The sequence below is a fragment of the Eschrichtius robustus genome, chromosome 9 (genome assembly GCF_028021215.1).
Source record: "Eschrichtius robustus isolate mEscRob2 chromosome 9, mEscRob2.pri, whole genome shotgun sequence".
NCBI classification, from domain to species: domain Eukaryota; kingdom Metazoa; phylum Chordata; class Mammalia; order Artiodactyla; family Eschrichtiidae; genus Eschrichtius; species Eschrichtius robustus.
The window spans coordinates 22034624-22058342 of record NC_090832.1 but is presented as its reverse complement, the minus strand read 5'-3'; the positions used below and the strand labels follow the sequence as shown (position 1 = coordinate 22058342).

At 37.8% G+C, this 23719-nt stretch overlaps 1 protein-coding gene across 1 annotated transcript in view; it reads left to right on the top strand.

The window, feature by feature from the left end:
* The window catches only part of AIG1 (androgen induced 1), a 230374-nt gene that overhangs the window by 47936 nt on the left and 158719 nt on the right, over nt 1-23719 (top strand). Inside the window, 1 exon segment of the mRNA XM_068550808.1 lies at nt 15008-15163. Coding sequence (XP_068406909.1) covers nt 15008-15163 — 156 coding nt within the window.

Here is a 23719-nt window from a genome sequence, read left to right as displayed (position 1 = left end):
ATGCTGCCCTCTCAAGATGTATCCATCTCTAGAGCGATACTTGAGTTAAGTGGAGTAAAATCCACTTCTGTGCATGGGTAACAACCACTAATCCAAAAGCGCACAGGCAGCTGGTCCTGATCATAATAGATGCATATACTGTGGATGGAAGAGAATAGCACTGAAGCACTACGCTTCCTATACTCCCAGAGGAAGGTAGGCTTTGCAAAACTGTGGAGCCTTCACTTAAGATAAAGGGGAAAACAGTTATGTGTTTGCAGTAGCTTATGAACACTTTGGACTTAGTTATCTAAGTGGCTTATCCCTTCTTCCTCCAGTGTTTGGGATTTGAGGCTTCTACCTAGATAAAGAGTCTTGGGCAGAGGCCTTCGTCCCTACCTGTAAACCCTATTCAGTGCACTGCTTGGTGTGATTAGCACAATCACAGCATAACAAAGGAAAAGAAGGCCACTAAAAAGAAAGATTTTTCTGATTCTGCATTTGGGGAGATTTCATTCATAATATTTTGTTGTCACAAAAATATATTCTGTCCTGGGCTCAAAATCAGTATTAGATTTTTTTTTAAATAGCCAAAGCAGATGTTATATATACTATACATAAGCTTCCTCGTGGTCAATCTATAAATTTGACATAATTTGATGAACACCTGTAGATACGATTTTCAATTCAGTTCTAGCATCTGATGTCAGTCACAATAGAAAAGATGGCTAGATTAGCTGTTATTTGCCCACCATATGTCTGTGATTTCTTCTCTCATTTACCAGTTTGAAACATCAACCTTCAGCTGCTGCATTCTGATCAAGAGAGTTATTGACTGTAAGTTGAACATCCATGTAATATTAAGAATGAAGCGTATATGTATTTTTTCCTTCAGAATGTGTGAGCATACTACAACTTTACGTTTTCTATGGACTAAATTTTTGTGTCCCCCTCCCCCGAAATTCATATGTTGAAATCATAACCCTCAAGGTGATGGTATTAAGAGGTGGAATCTTTGGGGTGATTAGGTCATGGTAATGGAGCCCTAGTGAATGAGATTAGTGCCCTTATAAAAGAGACCCCACAGAGGTCTCTTGACCCTTCTGCCATGTAAGGATGCAGCAAAACCAAATGTAAAATAGATAGCTACTGGGAAGCAGCCACATAACACAGGGAGATCAGCTCGGTGCTTTGTGGCCACCTAGAGGGGTGGGATAGGGAGGGTGGGAGGGAGACGCAAGAGTGAGGAGATATGGGGATATACATATGTATAGCTGATTCACTTTGTTATAAAGCAGAAACTAACACACCATTGTAAAGCAATTATACTCCAACAAAGATGTTTAAAAAATAAATAAATAAATAAATATTTTAAAAAAAATAAAAAAAGACAACCATCTATGAACCAGAAAGCAGGTCTTCACCAGACACCAAATCTGCCAGCACCTTGATCTTGGACTTCCCAGCTTCCAGAACTGTAAGAAATAAATTTCATAGTTTATAAGCCACCCAGTGTATGATATTTCTATTATAGAGCCCAGATGGACTAAGATAACATTACATAAAGCTTTTCTCCCAAAGATCATTTAACGTATCTTCCTTTCCCTTTTTTTCCCTTCCTCCTTCCCTCTCTCCTTCTCTTCCTTCTTTACCTACCAAAGTTGCCATTAAAATATCACTACTAGTTATTTGGAGAAGCTATTAAGGCACTTTCTTAGGATCAGCTCCAGTGTGGTCCGCAGCTAGGGCTTTCTCACTAGCAAGTGGTCGAAGGCTGCACTGTTCACATCTTAACTCGTAGAAAGCATAAGTAAGCATTTGATTTTTCTAAAGCCCCGTGGTAATTATTTCAAATAAAGTTATTGTTAATGGTTCTGATTTTTAAAAACTACATCCAGAAAAATCTTATTTGGAATCACTTAGAAATTTATAAACAGTTTTTTTTTTTTATATACTAAATTTAGTATACTATACCCTGGACAGGACAGTTTTTCATAAAGTTGTTTTTCCCAGCTATCTTTAAAGTTTGGTATAAATTTTAGTGTGCTTCCTGATATAAAATTTAGTATACTTTCTGATTTCTAACCAACAACAGATGATTTTCATTTATTTGTTATTCTGGTGAGGAAATTATTGCTAGCTTTCAAAGTTAATGTACCTTATGAAGCAACATAAAATATGCATTTTCTGTTTTCTGAGAGTTTAGAACTCTTAGGCTGTTTCTCCTTGATTTTATACTTTTAAATTTATTTTGATTTCTTAATGGGTGGTACTGAATTAGAATCTGTCGGGAGAAGTTTCCAGATGAATACTGTTTATAGAAGAAGAACTGCGTATTTTTATTAATACCTGTTGGAACTCCAGAAGATTTTGGATTTTCCTTCATTATCCCATCCACAATAAAAGTGATGAGACTACCTTTACCCCTTTATGGGGTATATATTCATTATTTTTTTTTGTTCTGTCCGTGTACAGCCTTGGCTACTGATGGGTTTTTACTATTTATTAGCTTTTAAACACACACTTTGTATGTTTATGAGAACAGAAATGTGACAGAGTCAAAAGATGTATTACTTTAATGTAACTGAAAGGAAGAATGCCATTGCTTGTATTTCTATTGCTGCAAGGCACTCAGTTGCTATTCACTGTTTTATAAACATATATTTTAGATTGATATACTTAATTGATAGTTTTCTAAATTATCTCTGATATTTTTTTAGAACCTATGCTTCTGCGCATTTTGGTTCCAATTTCTTTTTTAATTTTTCTTTGTCCCAGACATTTACAATCACCTCAGTACATGAAATTCCCTCCTCACAGTACTTTTTTTCTCCTCAACTCCCCTGACACTTATCATAACCACCCAGGATCTTCTTGCCACGGCCATCCCTGGGTCTCGTGGTCATTGAGAACAGCTTGACCTCTAGCTCATTCTTGGATCACAGCCTGCCATCATTCAACTTGCCATCATTCAACTTGTTCACTCCTACCGGACCTGTGACTCGTCCCCCCCGCCCCCAAATAAAAGCTCATGCTGTATCACTCCCCTGTTTTTCTCTAACCACTCTAAACCCTGTGATCTAGCTCTTTAGTTATTCAGCTCCGGACACCCTCACAAACCTTGTGGGTTTGCCCCGCCGACGCTCATACCCATTAGGTCCGTTTGCGTGCCCCGTGACTGGGGCACTGAGCACGACCGGAAGCAAATGCAGGTACCCCCCGATTTTCCAGAGCTCACTGTACACCACTTGGCTTTTATGAAAGTACCTGTTTTCCATAACTGAAAGAAATCCATAGAGGACTTTCACTTTTATGGAAAAAAAAAAAGATAGAAAGTGGAAAGAGCGTTCAGCATTTGTTTTACAGTGAGTTATTATAGATTCTCCTGAGCAGTGAGAATGGCATTGCCAAGCTTCTTTCCCTGGAAATACATTCAGTATCACAGCATCAAGCCACCATAGCTTTGAACTGTGTCTGTGAGCATCTGTGCTTTATGTCAGTTTATTTTGTGCATCTGTTAGCAAGACGTGTCCTAAGGTAATTGCTTCTCTGCTTTACCCTTTTCAGCTTATGAGAGGTTCATACGAACACTCTACTTTCGGAGAGCGGGGGACACCTGTAATAAAACAGTGCAGCTCAGTTGAAATATAGCTGTGTGATCTCCTTCTTTACAAGGCCCCCAGCATTTCCAGGCCATCCTTCTACCAGCCCCAAGTCAGGTCCCCTCTCTCTCCACTCAGCTGTCTTTGCCACTGTCGTTAATTCTGTAATTAGTAAATGTGTGTTAATACTACACCCCAGCTGTTGTGCCAGTCTCTAGGGATACAACATTGAACTAAAACCTAACCCTGCCGCCATGTGCCTACAAGAAAGTCAGGCATTTATAAAATAGCAACACTAATGATGATTGCATTACACTTGAATCAAGTGGCAAAAAAAAAAATAAAAGGTGACCTGAAATGCAGATTGGGGTAGGGAGAGGGAGACTCTAACTTGCTCTAGGTAGCATTTTATTGTTATTCTTGTCTTGCTTTTCCTTACAGTTTTACCACATGTGTGTCCCTGGTCTAATATTGCGGGGTTTGTTTTTTTTTTTTTCCATTTCTTTTAGAACTTTATCTAAATAGTGTGATACTTTTTCAGTCTTCTAAGATTTGCTTTTATTGTTCAGTGTTATGCTTGTGCAATCATCTGTGTTGATATATGTAACTCTAGGTAATTTATTTTCACTGCTGTATATTATTTTTTTAATATCTCTGTTTATCCATGGTTGAGTCTGTGCACATTTGGGTTGTTTTATTTATTTTTGTTATTATAAACAATTCAGATATGAATAGGAAAGGTATGATAGAGATTGGTTAATTTTCAATATGCATGCAAATTTTAGTTCTGGTCTTTCACTTCAGCCTTCTCTATCGAACACAAGTACCACAAATTAGTAGCAAATTTGACCACTTTGAATGTTGCATCATATTTAAAATGTTACAATAATATCTCCATCAGTTTTCCTGATGTACTATCTATAGAAGGTGGCATAAAATAATTAAATGACCCAAAGTCAATAGATAGGTCAGACCGTCTATCTGAATAATTAAAAACAAATGTCCTTCCCTCATTCGTAGCATTTCATTAGAATAACTAAAATATTGTCAGCAACGCTATTAAATATCAGGGAAGTCATGGTGAATTAAATGAGGTCTCTATTGTCTCTCGGCTCCAAATTCACCCTATAATACCTGCTCTTCTGTAACTTTTTAAGCATTTCTCCTTCACATTGAGGATAATGTTGAGCTTTCTCAGTAAAGGGCACTGAAGGAACATTGCAGGAGGATGGGGCTTCACTTACTGCTTCCAGCTGCTGCCCCAGTGGTCAGCTGTGTGGGTAGAAGGACATTCAGTATCGTTCTGCCCCAGCCACAGGCAGGGAACGTGTAGTCCCTGCAGCTCTTCCAACAAGAGCACCACCTGCACCAGGTCTCCTGCCCACAGTGGTCACTCAACTCTTGTGCACCTGCCCATCAGCAGAGGCCCCCTTTCCCTGGGAAGGCTGCTTCTTGGTGGAGAATTTCTCCACCATCCAACTGGCTGCAAACACACCTTCTCTAGTCTGAAGCCCATCCTTGGGGAGGGGACTTCTTCCAAGTTCTTCTTTCCTTGGGTACTCTCCCTGAGCCCTGGGGCACCCTCTAGCATTCTGTTTACATCTAATACTTACTCTCCTATGATAGCCTAATCATTCTTTATATTAAACTTACCCTACTTTAAAAAAGTCAATGAAAAATCTAAAACCTAGCATAAACTTACACATCCAGTGTTCTAAATGTCACCAGTTTTTAAAGTACAAGAAAATCATGTTACAATTTAGTTATGACTCAAAATTATGTCCATTAAGTTACAGTTGACCCTTGAATAAGGTAGGAGTTAGGGGCGCTGACCCCCATGCAATAGAAACACCCATGTATAACTTTATAGTCAGCCCTTTGTATCCAAGGTTCCTCATCTGTGGATTCACCCAACTGCAGATCATGTAGTATGTAGTATTTACTACTGAAAAAAATCCGTATGTAAATGGACCTGGGCAGTTCAAACCCATGTTGTTCAAGGGTCAACTATTTTAAAGCTATAAGAATAGCTTGTTTCTCAATAGAAACATAAGGTGATAACTTTGTGAAGAAAGTAATGGTCATATTTACTTTGTTACCTAAGTAATTGAGAACTGTAATGTATTTCTTAGTTTCCTAATGTCATAAATAACAGTACCACTTCTAACTTTTTAAAATTTCATACTCGTCTAAAGGACAGAAGCATATACCTAGAACTCCAATCCCATTCCATGTTGTATACTCTAGGTACCAGGAGACATACATAAGACCATTCATAGGTATATGCATCCTCAACTTTACTAGATAATGCCACTATTTTCCAAAGTGATTGAACCAAAATGTACTCCCTCTAGCATTGTTCCACATCATCTTCCACAATTGATATTATCAGACTTTTCTGTATCATTAATGTAATTATAAAATGTCTTAGGGACCTTTCATTTTTTCTGAGATTTTATATTGGCACTTGAGTTGATTGGTGGTAGGACCCTTCCAGCACTAGCTTCATACTTTCTCAAACTATAAGAACCCTGGGATTTTATAAATACTCTTAATCTAGAGGTAAAATATTATGGAGTCATAGATGAACTAGTGGAGAATAGAAATGAAAAGAATGGTTCATCTTATACCTTTTAGGCTCTGCACCAGTAAACTTCAAAATGATATATTAAACAAATTAACGTGGTAGAACAATGGCCGGTTTGAGTTAAAAATAGAAAATATTATCTGTTAGGGAGTGAGACCTTTCAGAGCCCATCCAAAAGCTTTGTGTGGAAGACCCTGTTTCTGAAGGCAGAAGGCAGCATCTAGAAACAGGGAACTGCTTTCATAAGTATTTTAACCATTCAGTTCCCTGCCAAGTATTTATCTACAATTATGCAGACATAGTCTTTATGTAGACTCAATGTTAGACCAAAATCAATAGATTCATAAATATTAAAATAGAAACGTCTATGGACAGGGGCCATGTTTTTCTAATCGACTTTATTAATACAACTTTACCTGCAGATGTATATGCTCTTAATACATATAGTTTTGTTTGTTAAATATAGATTGTGCATGGGTTATGATTCTATGTCAACTTATCACTTAAGATCTGATTTGGCCTTAATTCACGTCCTTTTTTATTTAGGTTTCAGATTTATCTAACTCTTTAACTAATGATTATGTTTGGCACTTAAATCATCTTCTGCTGCAGTAAATTGTTACCACAAGTAAAAATTTAGTCAGAGAAAATAGATTTTACAGTGTTAGAAAATTTAATGCACTTCAGAACAGATTTGTGTTATTAAAGTTACAACATTTTTTTCTTTAAATAACTGTTCACCACTGTTACTGTGCACTTAGCAAACGCAGGTGCCACTAAGTTAGAGGTTAGACACTTCTAAGTACATTCACGTTTGCCGCACAATGTACGATCATTTAATAGTCTGCGTTAGTAGTTTACTAAGTGTTTTGTATGTAGTAATCAATAAATATTTGTTAAATAAATCAATGGTGTGTTTAATTCAGTATTTGAAAGGATTCATGCTAATACTAATAGCTGAAAAAAATCTTTAAGCCTATAAAAGTTTTGAGTAACTTCTAATGTCAGTGTAGCGCCGTGAAAACACCCGAGGGAAATTTTCTGTCGTATTTGCAGATTAGAATGGAATCTCTGGAAAGATCCCTGCAGTACTCTTATCAGGATGGTGCTGGAACATGGCATGATTGCACCCATCACTTTGTGAAGCACATCCAAATGTTTTCTTTAGATGACTGTTCTCCTTGCTACTTAGATATTGAAAATGATTCTGTGATATTGTAACGAATTTTGTGGAAAAGCTTTCCTTTCCAAAGCTGCTTATCTAAGTGCATTATTTCTGACTGAAAAGCTTATTTTTCTTTCTGACTGTCTGAATGGATTGCTAGCCAGTGGTGACTTATGGCTGACTTCATCGATTTTCAGTAATGAGATAGAGCAGTATGAGGTAAATGTCTGTGTACATGGGCAAGGACTCTAAATCACATTCTGAAAACCACGGGCTTGATGATGCAATGAGTCCATCTCCTCAGAAATGTTTGTGGTGAAGATTCCTTGAAAATGCTTGGGCTTAAAGCACATCACTTAAATGGCAGATTTAGAAAAATAAAGTTACAGTCATTAGAGTGGGAGAACCATATTGTCTTGTTCAGGCTAACTCTCTCCAAGGGTAGTAATGGAAAATTCACCAGGCAGTACATCTGATGGGTATAGTCTCAGTGGATGAAGGAGGCAGAGAGAACTTGTGGTACTTTTAAATGCATTTATTTCTCTACAGAGTAACGTTCAAACATGTAACTGATCACGGCTTCCGTATAACTGATGGACTCTATACTGTAGAATTGCCACAGATGTTCAGATGTCCCAGGCAAGGAAGGCACTGGAAGCAAATGCAAAAGAATCCTTGCAGAATGCACTCATCTGATTTCATACTGAGTCACTGCCCCTTGGTGTTGAAATACGTTTGGGATTCACTCTTGATCTTGATAATAAGAAGGAGTTGTGCACTATTAAAAAGTAAGACATTTGTGGAATGGAGGGGGAGTCCCTTAGAAGATTGTGTGTTATGGTATTGCTATTTTGTAGCTGTTGTATTCTTTCAACATGGTGTTTAACTCCTTCAGTCAAATTCACTCTTCATTGAACACACGAATTGCCATGGATTGCTTTTAGGCAAGAACTGCATTGAAATTTTTATGAACTGAAAATAAAATAACTGTTTATGCTATACAGTACCACATGATATATGACTGTGTGAGATACAGGAAGACCTCCAACTCACACCATTTTTCCAAATGTGTTATTCACCCTTCTGCATAGGAGAAATTACACAGATACAAGACATCCATGTATGTTACATGGGCATGGGTCACCTTTCTTTTCTTCTCTTTTCTTTTCTTTTCTTCCTTCCTCCCTCCCTCTCTCTCTCTCTCTTTCTTTCTTTCTATTCTACTATTCTTTCCTAGATTACATGTACGTTTACTATACATAATATTGTACACTAATTACAGAAGAGTTTAGATAGATTTTTCATTTCTTCTGTATCATCTCCCCTTTAATTCATGCTCTTTCCTCATACAGAGGACTCCTCTAGGCCTTCCCTTATGACACCTATAAATCTCACTGCCTTCTTCCCATCTGTTCTCTCCACAGTTTTCCTTCATTCCATGATCCACGTCACTCCAATTTCATTGCCACCCCTCAGAGTTCTGCCTTCTTGTTTCCTGTCTGCCGTGTCTAAAATTAACTTTAAAATAAGCAAAATCTTCAAAACAAACACTGTGGTACTCTTTGCATTAATCTTATGAAAGTACAATATAATCAAAACGCAGTTCAAGATAGATACAAGTTACTGGAAATCTTACTCCCAAAGGTCAAGACAGCTGTACTGTCTTTAAAAATTCATACAAATAGTGATTCCATTTCTTACTTAAGGTGCTGCTTTTCTTATTTTAGTGCATCCTTAGTTCTTGCCTGAGTTTGGCCAAGTAGGCTGAAATATAAAAATTAGCAACTGAAGTAATGACATAACTTGATATATAGACTATAGCTGTGGTACAATCACATATAAATGAGGATATCGAAGATGACCTAGTGAAATGAAATAAAACCCATTCTGGATAAACTATATCATATATGTTTGGGAATAAATGTTAGAGATCTAATGAATTTGCCCTCTAGTACAAACAGAATTGTAATAGTTTAGTGCATTCCAGAGAAAAAAGGAAAATAATGTTAAATTAATTTAATAAAAACCACTCATGTAAAAAAGATAAAGATATGAATGGAATTTTGGTACATTTCCACACTTGTAGAAATGAACCTAAACCTAAAATGACTCAGTAAACAAGTTGTGATTTCTGACAGGGAGAATTGAGGGGGCGGAGAGAAGATGCAGAGTGAATTAAACAGTAGAGAACATTCTAGAGGAGCAAATGCTAGAATGACTCAAAAATATCCTGGGATTTTTTTTTTTCATTCTGATAGATTTCTATTTATATTTCTTGGAGAGGTATGGTACATTTGACCACTTCATTTCTACACATGATGATACAAAATAATAGGAGCAACCAGCCTGCTAAGAACTCAAAGCCAGGTGGTGTATATGTGTGTCATGCTGGGTTGATGGTTTGGAAATGCCAGCTCTGCAGAATGGCTGGAGCCGAATAATGCTTCAAGGTAATCCTACATAAGATTCACTTGTGCATCTCCATGTAACTTTTACATTCTTAACTTAATGACTTTTAAGTTACAATGGACAACATGATATATATATAGGCAATAGAGTAAAATGTCTCTAATGTGATTTGTTAGCTGTCAGCTCAAATCAAATTTTAACAAAGTAGAAGAAATCTAAAATGGTTTAACAGTTTTGGCTAACTGCTTCTTAAACTAGCAAATAACCAAAAGTCAATCCTTGCTTCTCTGCAGGGAATGATGGCCTGTTCCATCATTTTTAGGTATTACATTTTGAGGATTAGCCAGTGTGAGTTAAAAAAAACAAAAACAAAAACAAACAAACAAAAAACAACCCTAACAAAACCCAACAATTCTCTCTCTGTCTCCTGATGTTTGGAAATCAGGTGAAAATTGTTTTGGGTACCTCCTTTCTTTGATTTCCACATACTCACTTTGGGGAAGTCTTCCACGGCAGTTCAGGCATGGCGGCCATACTGTGGTCATAAGCAGGGGAGAGCCAGTGGAGAGACCTACAGACAGTGACAGGGTAGCCACCAGGTAATAGTGAGGGGACTGCTGTGTTAGATGACACCAGTGGATAAAAAGAGTAAGAAAAGGAATCAGCTGTAGAGAAGTATAAGATTTCATAATACCATTAATCTTCTAAATTTGGCAAAATGTTGTTCAGACTATTACATTTATATTTGCAGAACTTCTTTTGTTTTTCTCTTCTAGAATATGAGATTGTTTCTCCCCTTTCATTTGCATTTTAAATCTTCATAAAAGTGTCTGTTTCCCAAGAACCAGTGAATCATTTATTTATTTAACAAACACTTATTGAGTAATTTAAACCCTTCTTAAATAAGTTTTTGCTTCCTCTGTTTTGAGGCTCAGCTACAGTATTACACATTTAAGATCATTATGCCTTCTTAGTGAATTGATCCCTTTATCATTATGAAATGTTCTTCTTTATTTCCGGTAATATTCTTTATCTTGAAACCTACTTTTTGATATTAGTATAGCTATTCCATCTTTCTTATGATTAGCATTCATATTCATTTACCTTTTAACAAATCTGTACCTTAACACTTGAAGTGCTGTTTGCTTTTTAAATGCAATCTGTCAATCTCTGCCTTTTAATTGGAGAGTTTAAAACATTTGTATTTAATGTAATTATAGGTATTGTTGGATTAAAGTCTGATATCTTATTTTTTTCTCTGTGTCATCTGTTCTTTGTTCCTTTTTCCCAATTTCTGACTTCTTTTGGACTACTTTGGTATTGTTAGTATTCCATTTTATTTCCAGTATTGGTTTATTAGCTGTGATAGAAAGAATTTCTAAATTGACCCTGAAAGATGTCCCACTGTAATCCTGGGAACCTGTCAATGAAAGAGCTGTAACTCCTCTGATTACACTATGATATATGCACAGTTGACCTTAAGAAAGAGACATTATCCATGTGGGCCTGATCTTATCACATGAACCCTTAAAATCAGAAAGCTTTTTCAGGCCAGAAGAGGAAAGCAGAAGAGTCAGAGAGATCTGAAGCATAAAGAGTATTTGATATTCTGTTGTTGGATTTGAATATGGAGGGAGGCATCATACAAAGATTGGAGAGCAGACACAAGGAGCTGAGAGTGACTCTGTCTAAGAACTAACAAGGGAACATGAACCTCAGTTTTATAGTCTAAAAGAACTGGATTCTACCAACAATCAGAATGAGCTTGGAAGTAGATCCTTTCCTTGAACCTTGAAATAAGAGCCCTACTTGGCCAACACGATGAGTTTGGTATTGTGGAACCCTGAGCATAGAAGCCAGACTAATCCACCTGGACTTCTGACCTAAAGAACTGTAACCTAAGAAATTGGTGTTTTAAGCTGCTAAGTCTGTGGTAATTTGTTTTGCCACACAGACAACCAACACATTAGCTAAAGATCTCCATTTTATTGTTTTAGTGGTTGCTCTAGGGTTTACTATATGCATCTTTAACTTATCACTGTCTTCTGCCAAATAATATTATACCACCTTATATGTAACTAAGAATTCAACAGCAGTATGTCTTCCATTTCTACCTTTTTGTCTTTTGTACTATTGTAGTCATAATTTTATTTCTAAATGTGTTTAAGACCTCACAATATATTGTTATATTTTTGCTTTAAATAGTCAATATCTTTTAAAAATTAAAACAAATTCGCAGAGAAATCTTTTATAGTTATCCACATATTTACTATTTTAGCAACTGTCATTGCTTAGTATAGATTTGAAGTTATATTTGGTATCATATTCTCAATTCCTTTTACATTTCTTATAGTGAAAGGCTATTGGCAATGAATTCTCTCAGCTTCTATTTGTCTGAAAATGTCTTTCACCTTTGACAGTTTTTCCCCCTTAAGCACTTTAAAGATATCATTTTACTGTTTTCTGGCTTGTGTTGTTTTATACAAGAAGATTATCTGAGATAATTTTTGTCTTTACTTTTCTGTACATGATGTCTTTTTCTGTAGTGACTTTCAAGATTTCCTCTTTTTCACAGATTTTCAGCATTTGATTGCACTTCTGTATACCCAATAATCAACTTAAGAAATAAAATACTGATATAGTTTAGGCCCTTGTGTCCTTTCCTCAATCTTATCCTCCTTGTAGAGGTACCTAAATTTACTGTTATTAATTCCATGTGTTTCTTCATATTTTACTTCATATACATGCATCTTTAAATTTATCTTTGCACTTTTTGAAATCTATGTTAATGGTGTCAATATGCAGCATTTTTTGTTTCCTTTTTTGTTTGTTTAGTGTTTTGTTGTGAGAATAAAAAATTGATGTGTGCTTAGAATTCCATTGTGTGACTATAGCATGATTTATTTATCTAGTCAACTATTAAGAGATATTTAGATTGTGTCATTTTTCTGAAGCAATGAATGTTAAAATTAACTTTCATGTAAATGTGACTTCATAGTGAAGTCACTAGATAAAAGAGTATATGCATCTTTAAATTACTAGATATTGCCAATTGTTCTTCAAAATGGTTTTCCCAATTTGCGCTCCCACCATAAGGATTCTGGTTATTCTCCATCCTTATAATACTTGGTACTCTCAGAATTAAATTGTGAGTAGTTACATGGATGAGAAATGCTATCTAAATTTGCATTTCCCTGGTTATCAATCAGGTAGGACACGTTTTAATATATTCACTGCCAGATTGTCATAGAGATTATTATTCCCCAGTATGGCCACTCCAATTTCTCAACCCCCATTAGGGTTGGCATAAAGATCTAACATCTAAAGTCATAAGATGTGCTATGGAAAATTTTCCCAAGTAGGAAATTATTCTCTGAGTCATTTAAATCATTTCTGGTCATCACAGCATGATTCTTGCCAACACTTTAATTGTGCCATGCTCAACGTGGCAGTCTTAACTTCTCCTCTGGTTTTTCTAGTTGTAGAGAAGCAAGAACCCTTAAATCATTGAAGGCAAAAGGTAGGCTAAATTATGAAGAAGAATAGAACATTACTCTGACTAAGAATGACTAATAATAGCAGGATTTGTTGAGTTCAGAAGAGCCTGGTGTATTATACGTAAAAAATACTGCAGGATTTTTGTTTATTTGACTAAACCTGGTGGTGGAATCTCCATTACTGGGAATTTTCAATGTGTCTAAGATAAGAGTTTAAACAGAGTGATTAACAATCTGAGTATGTCAGTGCTTTGCTGAGGATAATTTTGAGGGTCCTTCTTCCTTTTGTTCTGTGCCTCAGTGAGGAACAGAGCTTTCACAGATTTGTTCCACTGCCAAGATGGTAATTCACTAAAAAAATTATTTTGTTATGTTTGCTAAACATAATGAGTAAAGTTGTATCTTTTACAAATAAATCATCAGTAAATTATTTCTTGTAAATGAAATCAGAAAAATTCCCCTGAATCTATTCTCGGTGCTAAATGGGTATGATTTTGAGCCTAGGGAATATATTTTCTGCCCTTTCCATAATTTGAATTATCATCTGCCAAGCTGTATTACAGTATGCTGCCTGCCTTCACTCGAGGCTAGGGATCATCAATACTTTTACCCCCACTTTAGGAATTTCACAAATAACTGGGCTCTAGCGTTTCAATGTTCTCTCTCTGTGATAGTCCAAGTAAACATAGCTGATGTCAGTAATTTAATTTGTAATTGATTGGGGAAGGTACAAGCGGTTGTTTTACATTTTTGGGGAAAATGGTGTGGGTATCTAAGTTTACATTACTTTGGACAGATTTTATTTCATAAAGATTGAAAACCTGAGAAGGAGGTCATTTAGTTCAAGTTTGACAACAGAAAATTGCTCCATTTCAGTCTTGATTATTGCGTTCAGTTGATTTCTCTATGACTCAAGGACTAGAAGCTTTCTACCACTTCCTTCGGTAGAAAAAATTTTGACTCTAAGAGATTAAATCATAGGAAGGTTTCTTCACATTCAGACTAAACTGTCTCGTTTATTATTGATCTTTTTTTTAATGTATTTATTTTATTTATTTATTTTTGGCTGTGTTGGGTCTTCGTTGCTGCATGCGGGCTTTCTCTAGTTGCAGCGAGCCGGGGCTACTGTTCGTTGCGGTGTGCGGGCTCCTCATTGAGGTGACTTCTCTCGTGTGGAGCACGGGCTCTAGGTGCATGGGCTTCAGTAGTTGTGGCACGTGAGCTCAGTAGTTGTGGCTCGCGGGCTCTAGAGCGCAGGCTCAGTAGTTGTGGTGCATGGGCTTAGTTGCTCTGCGGCATGTGAGATCTTCCCGGACCAGGGCTCAAACCTGTGTCCCCTGCATTGGCAGGCGGAGTCTTAACCACTGCGCCACCAGGGAAGCCCTATTGATCTTTTTTAAGTCTTTTTCTTTGCACTTTTTAGATGTTTGTTAAATCACACTAGTCAATATTACTAAACCACGGATGTGATGTTTTAAAATAAGGGACATGTCATTTGAGAACTGATACCGCCTTCTGTCCATGCATGTTTTGCATTTGTCCTTAGGTGTGCAAAAATGGAAGCAGTGTTTTTAAGATGAATTTTCTCACCTATGATAGCAAGTTGTAAATGTCTGACTCTTTTTCTATTTGCAGGGCTAGCTCTTAAAATGTGCTTCTGATCCTCTTTTACCCTGTGTCATGTTGCAAAGGTGTAGCTTGTTTGCTGCCCTACAGCTTGGGTTTCTTTCAATCTCATTGACTAATACCAATCATTGTCTCCCTCCAGGTTATCCAAGCTGTCTTTTTTGGCATCTGTGTGCTGACTGATCTTTCCAGTCTTCTGACTAGAGGAAGTGGGAGCCAAGAACAAGAGAGGCAGCTCAAGAAGCTCATCTCTCTCCGGGACTGGATGCTGGCTGTATTGGCCTTTCCTGTTGGGATTGTGAGTATGATGTAAAAAAGCATTTAACCACAAAAGAAACTTGGGTCTTATATCAGACTTCTAAGAGGGAAAAAAGGGCTCATTATAGGCTTCCGTATTGGGGCTGCCATAACAAAGCACCACAGACTGAGTAGCTTAAACAGCAGAAATTTATTTTCTCATGGTTCTGGATGTTGGAAGTCTGAGATCCAGGTGTCTGCAGGGTTGATTTCTTCTGAGGCCTCTCTCCTTGGCTTGTAAAGGGCCTCCTTCTCCTTGTGTCTTCACATGGTTTTCCCTCTGTGTGTATCCCTCTCCCAATCTCCCCTTCTTAAAAGGACACGAGTCATACTGACCAGAGCCCCTCAATGAACTCATTCAATCTCAATTGCTTCATTAAAGACCCTGCCTCCAAATACGGTCACATTCCGAGACACTAGGAGTTAGGACTTCGGCGTGTGAATTTTAGGGGGACACAGTTCAACCCATAACCGTTTCTTAAGCAGCCCAAACTTGAAATGTATGTTCCGTGGGTCTGTGACCATTCTGGTATTTTTGAACTTAGGAGAGGAAGTCAGTATTAGCTCATACTTCTTCACTTACCCAGCGGTGCCATTAGCTAATATCACTTAAGTAAATGCTGCTTAATGCTTGGGTCTGTTCTGGCTTCGTTGATTTTCATTGTTTTCAGTTAGATTCCCTCCTTAGCTTAACTTCCTTTACAGATCTGTTCATCATCCATTGTCTGTACGTAAACCATGTTTCTTGAAAGGGCTGGGGCCCCATGAGATTCTATAGATTTTAACCTGTGTATAGCCAGGAGAAGGATGAGAGAATGCTTGTAAATTGTGAGAACAATTAAGAGTGTGTTATCTAATTCAAATTCAGAACTTTCATTGGCCACCTGATTTCTGGGAAAAATAGAAACCCATGTACCAAGTCCAAGGTCCTCTGTAGGCAGAGTCAGAAAGTTGTTTTTTAAATCCTTCCAGGACTTCCCTGGTAGCTCAGTGGTTAAGAATCTGCCTGCCAATGCAGGGGACATGGGTTCGATCCCTGGTCCAGTAAGATCCCACATACCACAGAGCAACTAAGCCCGTACACCACAACTACTGAGCCTGCACTCTGGATCCTGAGAGCCACAACTACTGAGCCCACATGCCACAACTACTGAAGCCCATGCACTCTAGGGCCTGTGTGCCGCAACTACTGAGCCCACATGCTGCAACTACTAAGCCTGTGTGCCTAGAGCCCATGCTCTACAACAAGAGAAGCCACCAAACTGAGAAGCCCGTGCACTCCAACTAGAGAAAGCCCGCACACAACAACAAAGACCCAACTCAGCCAAAAAAAAAAAAGAACTTTAAAAAAATAAATAAATAAGTCCTTCCAATGACTCTTATTTATACCTGGCAGAAACCTCTACGTGCTTATTCTAAGACCAGTTAGTGGACACCCAGACTATCACTGAATTGCTTTTTCTATGTACTGAATTGTGTTTTCTTGGATGAAGTAACCCTCAGCTCTTGAGAACAACACAAGGAGAGTAGTATAATCTGGTCACACTTCTCTGTTCATTCCTCATCCTTACCCTCTGAAAACCTAGATAGATGCTCAGATTGAAGCCATCTACCAAATCTCTCAAACTCTGTTGCTTAACATAACAGAGTTAAATGCTTTATATAATATATTTGATATTTCCTTCTCTGGACTTGCCTTATAAAATGCAAACACCTTCTATCAGAATACTCATCTGAGAGAAAATTTCCATTGGTATAAACTGTAAAGACTAAACTTTCTGCATGAAAGAATTATCTAGAAAATCCAAGTCTGTATATTTTCTGTTACTCTTTTTACTGGCTTACTCCCTTGGAATTTTTCTTCTTCTTCTTCTTCTTTTTTTTTTTTAGTTGCAGCATGCAGGATCTTTTAGTTGCGGCATGCTAACTCTTAGTTGCAGCCTGTGGGATCTAGTTCCCTGACCAGGGATTGAACCTGGGCCCCCTGCATTGGGAGCGTGGAGTCATAGCCACTGGACAACCAGGGAAGTCCCCTTACTGCCTTGGAATTTCCATAGGCATGTCACTTACCCTAGAAGTCTTCCTTGGCTAGAAGGAATATAATAATAACACAATACAAAGGTAAATAGGAATACAATATTAACCATTTCTCTTAGCTCTGCCTCCCCTTCTGTTACGTGGTGTCAAACTGTGTCTCTGTGAGCTTAAGTTGTATGTCTTGCCACTCTCACCAAAGGCTCATTGCATATGCCCTTTAGACATTTATGACATTACTTTAGCCGAAAACTTTTTGCTCCTGCTTGAGACTTGAGATACTTGTCAGCTTTCAGTATCCTTCCTGAGTTTAGCCCATGTATGTATGCTTCATGGTTTGTAAAAGAATGGGAGCCTTTTTTGTTTGCTTGTTTGTTTGATTACATCTGATATTTTCCTTTGTGCTTCACAATTTTTGTTGTTTTCGAAGAGGGAAGAGAAGTAATAATGCCTTTAATTTCACCCCCCTTTTTAAGCCAGAAATCATAATATTATACTTGCATTACATAATGTACCTTTCCTAGCTGATGAGCTTCACAGAAGAATTTAAAGAACAAATAATGAATCAGAGATGTGCGGTTTCAATGATTTCTTTAACTCTTATTTTTTTCTTGCCCACTGGTATTTTATAGTCAATATTTATGTTTTTCATAATTTTCCCTGTTATTATGAGTCATTTTCCCTTTTACAGTCACTGGCCTTTTATTTTTCCTGACCTTTTTGGAGCCTCCTCCCCACTCCTTCCTCTCTTTTTCTCTTTCTGTCTCTCTCTTTAATATTAGGAAGAATCCTGGCCCGTAATTTCCTTACATTTTCCATTGTTCCTTACTCTGTCATTTGATTTTTTGTATCTGTTTACCTGATTTCTCACTCTAATGCACAGAAATTCATTCTGAGGCAAAAAGCTGTTAATGCCTTCTTCCTAGACCCCATTAATTTTATTGTGAAGTCATATTTACAGAGGATATGAATTTGGTTCTTTATAATCATTTTTATCCAAAATATTTTTTTCATTAAAACATACAATTTCATGATTTTTTTCCTATCTTTCCCCATGGTTATTTCCCAGCTTTCCTTCCCAATGAGCCCTAATCTTTGCTATGACTTCTGTATCTCCTCCATCTCCCCCAGCTGCTCAGTAGGGTCTGGAATTCCATGGTAGTTTTACCACTTAAGATTTTCTTCCTTGTTAACATATGTACCCTTCCTGAAGCAATGCCATTAGGAATCACCTGAAGTGGTGTCGTCTTTACTCTTCCTGTGGCTCCCGGCCTGGGAGGGAGGTGCCTGGCCCAAAGAGTTCATTATATCAGAAGGACAGGAATAGTAGTAATGCCCAGGACCTGTAGGATCTGTAGTGTAAGAATGCCTATGTGTGCAAATGATTGGTTATAACATTTGTAATTAAACAGCTTGTACCATGTTGGTTGACACAGTCAAGATCCTAAAGGGCAAACTATGCCCAGAGAGCCTGGGGCGTGGCTCAAGCATCCTAAGGAGGAAGGTACAGAGGCTCCACTTAGAAGCCTGTGGTCGGTCTCCAGAGACCTCCAGGCTCTGACTGCCAGGTGACTGCCAACCTCACAGAGGACTTCCTCTGCTATCTTCTCCTGGCTTCCTCAGCTCCACGCCTTCTGTTTGTCAACCACAAGTTTGCGGGGGGAAAGCAATGTTATTTTTGCTTCCTGGTACAGGGCAAAAAGGCGATGGGCATAAAAAGAGGGCAGAATGGCAGCTGAATGTATCACCTCTGCTCAAAGTTTCCCAAAGAGACCTCTTAGCCCCGAGCTTTTCTGGCACTCCCATTGTCTCTCTCTCTCTCACCTCAGCTGTAACTATGGCAGCAAGAAAGACCTGGTAGGTTATCTAGGATTTGTATTTTCTCCACTAATGCTTCCTCCAGTAACGAGCTGACAGTAATTGCTTTATGTGGGCATGAGGCACTAAATATGATTTTGTGACCCATGGACCTGATGTGTGTCTACTTCATGTACTCTCTATCTCTCTCTCAAGGATATATAAAAATAATGAAGCATTCCAATCCAAGATAATTGGGGTAAGGCTTTGTTTCAGCATAACCTTGAAGAAATCAGGCAGGGTTGCTTGAGTGAACATAGCATGTATCATCCTGATTTGTGTAGATTCCCATAAATGCAAAGCTGGCCTTGATTAGTAACGCTAATGGCCGGAAACCACCGCCACTCCCAAAGCCTTGCAGCTCATTTTTGCAGGGATAACCCCTGGGAGGCTCTTCTTACCATGTGCAGTTCATTTCTGAACGCTGTCCCCCTTTTAAAGAAGCATTACAAATAATTCTATGACATTATGTGGTCTGGAAGCACTGAAGTTTATTAGGAGCAATCAAACCAAGAATGTCTTTTGTCTCCTGTGAGTTCGTTGACTTTTGTGCTGGCAGATACTCTTCTAGTTAAGAGAATAAAGCTAAGGCTTTTTCAACCAAAAAGAAAAAAAGAGAAAGAGTAGCAAACAATGAGTATGATGAGTATGAAATTGCCTCTTTCAGAAATCCTAAATGTGTCTCCAACTGCTATCCCAAGCAGCCCATTTAATGACGAAGAACAATTATATATTTTCCATTCATTCGAGTCTGTGCATCCCGTTCCTCCGCAGCTGCTCAGCTTGCGTGATGCACATAATCAGATCTCACCACCTCTCCAGTACACCTTTGTCCCTGGGCTTACTTGGGTTACTCTAGACCAGATGCTGGGTGGCTGCTTTGCTAACCGTGATGGATGGGTGAAGATGAGGATGTACCTGTCTCAATAAAGAAGCAGTGGGTCTGAGAAGGTCCTGGAAATTGGGATCTGTTCTAACCTAGGATGGGATCCAGGGTATCCTGAGCAAACTAGCATGTGCCCCGATGAACTTTTCTGGAATCTGAGCTTTTCATCTGAGTTTAGCCTCAAAGCTATTTGTTAACTCTTTCTGGTGTTATAATCATGTTCTGGTAAAGACTTTGTGAAGATTTTACATGTAACAACCTAGTCTAGAACCCTTTAAAGCTCATTTTTGCTTGTGGTGGGAACTGTATGGTACCTGCTGCCTTAGGAAACATGGAAAATGGAGTTTGAAGTTTCAAATGCACACTCAAAGAAAAAGTATCTAGCAATTATTTTCAGAAAGAGATTCCTCAAAGTCTTCATTTATTGATATACTAGCTAACTCTAAGCCATCCTTCAGAAAAATTTTGTGATGCATATAAATTTAGATTGTCATACCTCTACGATTTAAAAAAACATTATTTTCATTTCCGATTTTTAGAGGTAAGAGATTGGCTTAAATGGAAAGCAAACTTAGTAATGAATATTAGTTACTAATAGTAATGTCTGTTAATGTAACACACAAAGGAAGGGAATTTGATTCTATTTGAGATTGTAAATAAAAGCCAGTGCTTTTCTTTCTGTTTTGATATTAAGGGGAAACTTGGGATTTAATACACTTAATATCTCCTGATCCTCTCTTTATTAAATTTTCACACAGGTACCTAAAATCAAACTCTTTTCTATTTTCTTTAAGCCTTCACTGATGTTATAAGTTTCTTCAAATGCCCTTTTTCTTTCTCTTCACCTTTGAAGTTAAAAATATAATATCTGCTAGGTCATATTTTATGGTTAAACCCAGTTCATTTGGGGTTGAGTCAGTCATAGGCTTTCCCCCTGCGCTGAAATGAGTGTGAGTTGAGTTGCCTAAGGGGAGGTTCAGAGATGAGAATTCATTCAAGATCAGTTAGCAAAAGGAGCCTTTACCTCCCATACCATTTTTCAGTCTTCTGAAAAATGTTCAGAAGACTGTCATAACCTAACCTAGGTGAGTTGTCTTAAACTCACCTTTTTGAACGCCTTTTCAAAAGACCAAGGGCATAATATGACTAGACAGATGTACCCGATAGAGAACCAGGTTGCTTCTTGACCATCTTATATATTCTTCTCTCCTAAATGAAAACCAAAGATTTTCTGCCTTGGTGAACTATTTAATTTGTACACATTCATGCTAACTCAGAGTAGTCAGCTTGCAAGACAAATATCTTCAACACAAAAAATAACCACACTTTGACAAAAATTTTACTGTAGGTGCCTACTTTTAATCACTCTACAATGAAAACCACACATTTATATCCAGAACATTCAAAGGACAGAAGTTCTAGTCAAGTCAGTAGTTATTTGCAGGTACATGGAGCTTACTAGGTATAGCAGGTACTGAGTGCTAGGAGCCATATAGTGGTGACTAAGAACTGATCTTGCCCTTCAGGGTCTCACAGTTTAGAGAAGGTGACTTTATAAGCCATATCAGCAAGTAAATTGAAAGGTAACATGATGAGTATAACAACATATGCAGGTACAGAAGTAGCCCATAAGAGGAAAGGATTGGTTTTACTGAGTGGGAGGTCCTGGAAGACTTCCCAGAAATGATGATATCGGAGCTCTGTTTTGAAGAATAACTAAAAAACTTATTGGATGTGTAAGTTAGTGATACTCTCAGCTGCAAGTAACAGAACACCCCCAGATATTCACCTGGCTCACTCTTTCGCTTCATTCAAGTCTCTACTCAAATTATTCCACCTCAGAAAATCTTCCATGAATAACCTGTATAAATCAGCCTCCCTCCATCATTCTGTATGCCCTTAACTTACTTTATATTCTCCTTCATTGTTACTGCTACCTGGCACATTATATGTTTATTCTTTTATTTCTACTGTATGTCTTCTCTGACGCGACACCTGCCCTATGAGGATAGGGAGATTGTGTGTCTAATTTACTGCTATAACCCAAGCATCAGAAGCAACGTGTAAATAGTTCAGTATTTTTTGAGTGAATATCCAACCAACCGTGGCTTAAGCAATAAAAGTATTTAATGTTTCATAAAACAAGAAGCCTATAAGCAGGTAGTTTCTGGGTTGTATTGCTCAGTATTACCATGTGAGGCTTATGGATTTTCTGTTTTCCACTTTTCTGTCTCCAGAATCTTGGCTTTTTGTCTTTGAACATGCTACCTACAATCTCAAAAGGGTTGATAAACCACCAAACATCATATGCTTTGCACCCATGTTCAAGGCATGGAGAGGAAGACACTCTTAAGGGAGCTCTCCCTAAGGGTTTGTCTCTTCATCGTACCAATGAACCTTTCCCAGAAGCTCCATCAGCCAGTTTGCCCATACATCTCATTTGACTGTCACATGGCTAGAACTGGCTGCATGGAATGCTGGGAAAGCAAGTAGGAGACAAAGGGAATGAGCTCACCATGAGGGCTTTAATTAATTATGATTTATCCTCATGAGTTAGGCACACTGCTGCCCAAACAAAATCAGTAGTTTCAAGAAATATTATAAGTAACAAATTTTGAGAATAATAATTAAATGTAAAGTAAATAAAAACTAATAGAATTTTAGGTTATTTATTGTTTATGTTGATATAAAAAATAGATATTGTAAAACTGATGAGACTAATCATGGACATTTTCTATCTTAGCCAAGAAAGGCAGATTTTTTCCATTCATTCTCTGCCAATACCATTTTTTGGTGCATTCTCAGCAGTATTATCATGAACAACTGTCTAAATCTGACATTTGAAGAAGTTCTTCTCAAAGAAAATCACATATGTTACACAACTGACTAAATGGCTTATGTTCATTTTCTGAAACTCCATATGAAATTTGTCAGAGGTAGCCCTGCTTTAGTCCAGCAACCGGGTTCAGTGAGTAAAAATCTGCCTTTAATAATAGTCCCCTAGAAATCGTAGAGAATTATCGTGTTCTGTATACCATCTCACAGAGTTCCCACTCTCTCTAGGCAAAAAGGCCACAAATATATTCAGAAAATGAAGATATCTTCTTCCCATATTTATATCCATAAGTAAGATATGTATTTGAAATATGTAATGGAGAAAAAAGTAGACTTGTTAATTAAGTCTATTAACAATTAACATAATTAATGTTAATTCAATAACATTAATAATGTATATGATTCTTGTTCTCAAAAATATGAACCCCCGAGACTTCTCTGGTGGCGCAGTAGTAGAATCCACTGCCAATGCAGGGGACACGGGTTCGAGCCCTGGTCCGGGAAGATCCCACATGCCACAGAGAACTAAGCCCATGAGCCACAACTACTGAGCCCGCGAGCCACAACTACTGAAGCCCACGTGCCTAGAGCCTGTGCTCCGCAACAAGAGAAGCCACCACGGTGAGAAGCTTGCGCACCATAATGAAGAGTAGCCCCCGCTTGCCGCAACTAGAGAAAGCCCACACGCAGCAACGAAGACCCAACACAACCATAAATAAATAAATTTATTTAAAAAAAAAATGACCCCCCCCCAGAAACCAGGACCTTTTGTATGCCCTTGTTTGGGGGACCAAGAACAAGATGCAATATTAGTTGTTGATTTAAAAAAAAAAAAAGAAAAGGAAAGAAAAAAGGAACACTTTCATTTTTCGTCTTCCTTCTCTGCATGTTTCCTTCCCTCCCTATCTCTCTACTTCTGTTTCTGTCTCTCTTTCTCTCTTACCT